Source organism: Otolemur garnettii, unplaced genomic scaffold (assembly GCF_000181295.1).
Source record: "Otolemur garnettii isolate 467f Iridium unplaced genomic scaffold, OtoGar3 scaffold00095, whole genome shotgun sequence".
NCBI lineage: Eukaryota > Metazoa > Chordata > Mammalia > Primates > Galagidae > Otolemur > Otolemur garnettii.
Window position 1 is genome coordinate 4,445,212 of NW_003852490.1, and position 3,476 is coordinate 4,448,687.

The 3,476-nt window shown below is 38.7% G+C and overlaps 1 protein-coding gene across 5 annotated transcripts in view; it reads right to left on the minus strand.

Moving 5' to 3' along the window:
- Positions 1-3,476, minus strand: part of VIT (vitrin) — a 118,252-nt gene that overhangs the window by 90,289 nt on the left and 24,487 nt on the right. For all 5 annotated transcript variants that reach the window (XM_003795692.2, XM_023516659.1, XM_003795693.2 and 2 more), the window contains exon 2: positions 2,485-2,554. In XM_003795692.2, the coding sequence (XP_003795740.2) occupies positions 2,485-2,536 (52 nt within the window). In that variant the 5' untranslated portion in view covers positions 2,537-2,554. The remainder of the gene's footprint in view (positions 1-2,484; positions 2,555-3,476) is intronic.

A 3,476-nucleotide genomic window follows, 5' to 3' on the forward strand; every position in this document is an offset into this window, starting at 1 on the left:
AGAGATGAGGGGAGAGTGGAGAAGAGAAGAGAGAGAGGGAAAGTAGAGAATAGTGAGGGGGAAGAGGGGAAAAATCTACATTTCTTTGTGTCTTTTTCAATTTCCTTATTTGTGTTTTATAGTTTTTAGTGTACAGATCTTTTACCTCAAGGTTCTAAGTATTTTTTAATGCTATTGTAAATGGGATTGTTTTCTTAATTTCTTTTTCAGATAGTTCATTGTCAGTGTATCAAGATACTACTGATATTTGTATGTTGATTTTATATCCTTTAACTCTACTGAATTAATTTATTAGTTTTTGCTGAACTCTTTAGGATTTTCTACGTATAAGATCAAGATCATATCATCTGCAGAGACAATTTTACTTTGCCCTTTTTAATGTCCATAACTTTCTTTTTCTTGCCTAACTGCTCTGGCTAGGACTTCTAACACTATGTTGAATAGAAGTGGTTGAGGTGGGCATCCTTGTCGTGTTTCTGATCTTAGAGGAAAAGCTTTTACCTTTTCACTACTGAATATGATGTTGACCGTGAACTTGCCATATATGGCCTTACTGCGTGAGGTACAAAAGTCTTCTCTTTCTACTTTCATTTCCTACTATCTGAATGAGCAACCCGGAGGGGAAAGGGTAGGCTGAGAAAAGCAAGGCATGAAGAAGGACAACCGGGTCTCTCTTATTGGTTCTGTGATGCTGGGGAAGACAGCAGAATTTAAAATGGCCTCATTGTTTGTTTGTTTTACTAAATCCTATTACTAACCCCTTGCCCCAAACCCCTATTCCTATGCTAGGGACCTATTAACCTATAGGTTATTATGGGAAGAGAGGTAGAATCTCAAAAAGGTGAGGTGGAAATGAAGGACCCTGGGATTTCAAGGTGACCATTCCCAGTGTCGTACCCAACCTTTTGTTTACTAAAGCAAGCTAGGCATCTAGAACATTGTAGAGGCAGTGTTGGAGTGGCTGTTCCGAGGAACATGCTCAGTCCCCAAGAAAAATAGTGATGTGGGAAGGCTACCCCAGGTATCCCAGGTACCCAGAAGCCCCTGACAGGAGCCAGAGATAGAGCTGCTATTTTCCAGAAGAGGGTGACCTAGCTGCCAGACACATGGCGTGACCTAAGCTTTCTGGCAGTCATTATTCAGAGGACTGGTGATTACTAGCTCAACTGTATAATTTACAGGAGGCTCTGAGAGGAGGTGTGACTTGCTAAAATGAGCAAGTTGGTAGTGGGGTCAGGACTAAAACCCATGTCCTCCCTCTGATTCCTGGTCCAGTGATCCTTCACCACACCTAGAACCCTGTTTTCTCTCCAGTTGTGTTCCTTTCTTCTCTTCTAGTCCTTGATTCTGCCAGGTGCCCTCCCTCTGAACAGACTTTGGACATTCTCACCATACTATGGGTTGAATTATGCTCTGCTCCCCCAATTATTATGTTTAATTCCTAACTCCCAGTATCTTAGAGCACGACCTTATTTGGAATTAGGCTCATTACAGATGTAACTAGTTAAGTTAGGATGGGGTCATACTGGAGTAGATGGGCTCCTAATCCAGTATGGCTGATGTTATAATAAGAAGGGAGAAGTTGGAGACAAAACATGCACACACAGAGAGGATACCAAGTGAAGATGAAGGCAGAGATCAGAGTGATGCATCTACAAGCTGAAAAACACCAATGAGTTCCAGTAAACCATAGTCCTTTAAAGGAACCAATCCTGCTCACACCTTGGTTTTGGACTTCTAGTCTCCAGAACTGGGAGAGAATAGATTTTTGTTTTCTTAAGCTGCCTGATTTGTGGCATTTTTTTTTTTATAACAGCCCTAGCAAATTGATAGAGACTATTTGAAAGGCCTTTCCTCCCTTCTCTAGCAATAGTTGCACAATGACCCAGAGGATCACTTTACCTGACAGGGCTGCAGAACAATGAGGTCAAGTTTAACAGAAGATTACCCTTGGGCTTATTCCTAAACACAACGGATATTCTTCTTCTAGTCTACCTACTGCTCCTTGAGGGGCTGTGTACAATTGCATTCTGTGGTAATAATGGGTAAGTTTAAAGAGTGTCATCTCTAAAAGTATGTTACCAATGGTACAATTAAATCTATGTCAATCACAAATTTTTTTGTGTGTGACATTAAGGAAAAAGAAGATCCTAAAATTGAGAATCAGCACATATGCTATATGTGAAATATTTGCTAGTTGCTGAAGACTACACATAAAGATTTGTGTGAGTAATATATAATAAGTAGAGACATATGTGTAATACATACACAATATTCATTTTATATAATAGTATATGTACACATGCATCCTGAATTTGATCTGTGCTTTTAAGGTTATCAAATGTCTCTACAAAATGTTTATCATAAAAAGATATATTGTATTGTTTGTATGCTCTGTCTTGGTTTAAAACTTTTCTTGGCCAGATTTTCAGACCTTAGAAAAATGTTAGAAGGGTATCCAGATACACATGTAAAAGTACTTACCAAGAAACATTTCAATAATGGATGCCTTCATAGTGAGAACAAGTGTCCCCATAAATATCAAAATGCCACCCTGGAGAGAAAGAAATAATAACATCATCATATTTCAGCCATGAGTTCTGAACTGGAGGCATAGAGTGTGTAGGTTTGGGCTGCATGGTTTTGCTTTGCCCCCTGGATTCTTAGGATTCGAAGCTGCATATCTCTGTAAACAGCTCCTAGCAATGGCAATGGTCAGCCATGCTGGGGTCCAGAGAGTCTATTCACAGTTAGAAGGCACATTCTAGCTACCAGGCTTTGATTCTTCAGAGATCTTGACTTTTTTTTAGAAAGAAGAAACTCCACAATTTTAAGTATATATCCAACTAGTCTTCAAATTAGGTCAAAAGCCACATTTATGGTATTAATAAAACATTTTTAGATTGCAAATAAATACTTCCTCTGTCATTCATTCAATACATTTGTTTTTTTTTTTTGAGACAGAGTCTCACTCTCTTGCCTTAAGCTAGAGTGCCATGGCATCAGCCAAGCTCATAGCCACCTCAGACTCCTACGTTTGAGTGATCTTCTTGCTTCAGTCTCCCAAGTAGTTTGGTCTACAGGCACCCAACTCAATGCTCAGCTAATTTTTCTGTTTTTAGTAGAGCTGAGGCTGGTCTTGAACTCCTGAGTTCAAGGGATCTTTCTATCTCTGTCTTCAAGCATGCATTCAATAAATACTTATTAAAATCCTATTATAGAGCTGTCTTGTTAGAAAGATGGTGATAAATATTGAATTAAAAAACAATTCTCACTCCTAAAAGACTTACAATTTAACAGAAGTAGAAAAACATATGTGGACGCAAATAACCACAGCATTAGATTGCCTAAGAAAGTTTAAGACCTCATAAAAGATTGTAATGAGAAGTTTATAGGACAGTGGCTTTCAAACGTTGGTGCATTTAGTATCATCTGGGTGTTAAAAAAAAAAATCCTAATGCTTAGGCTATACCCCA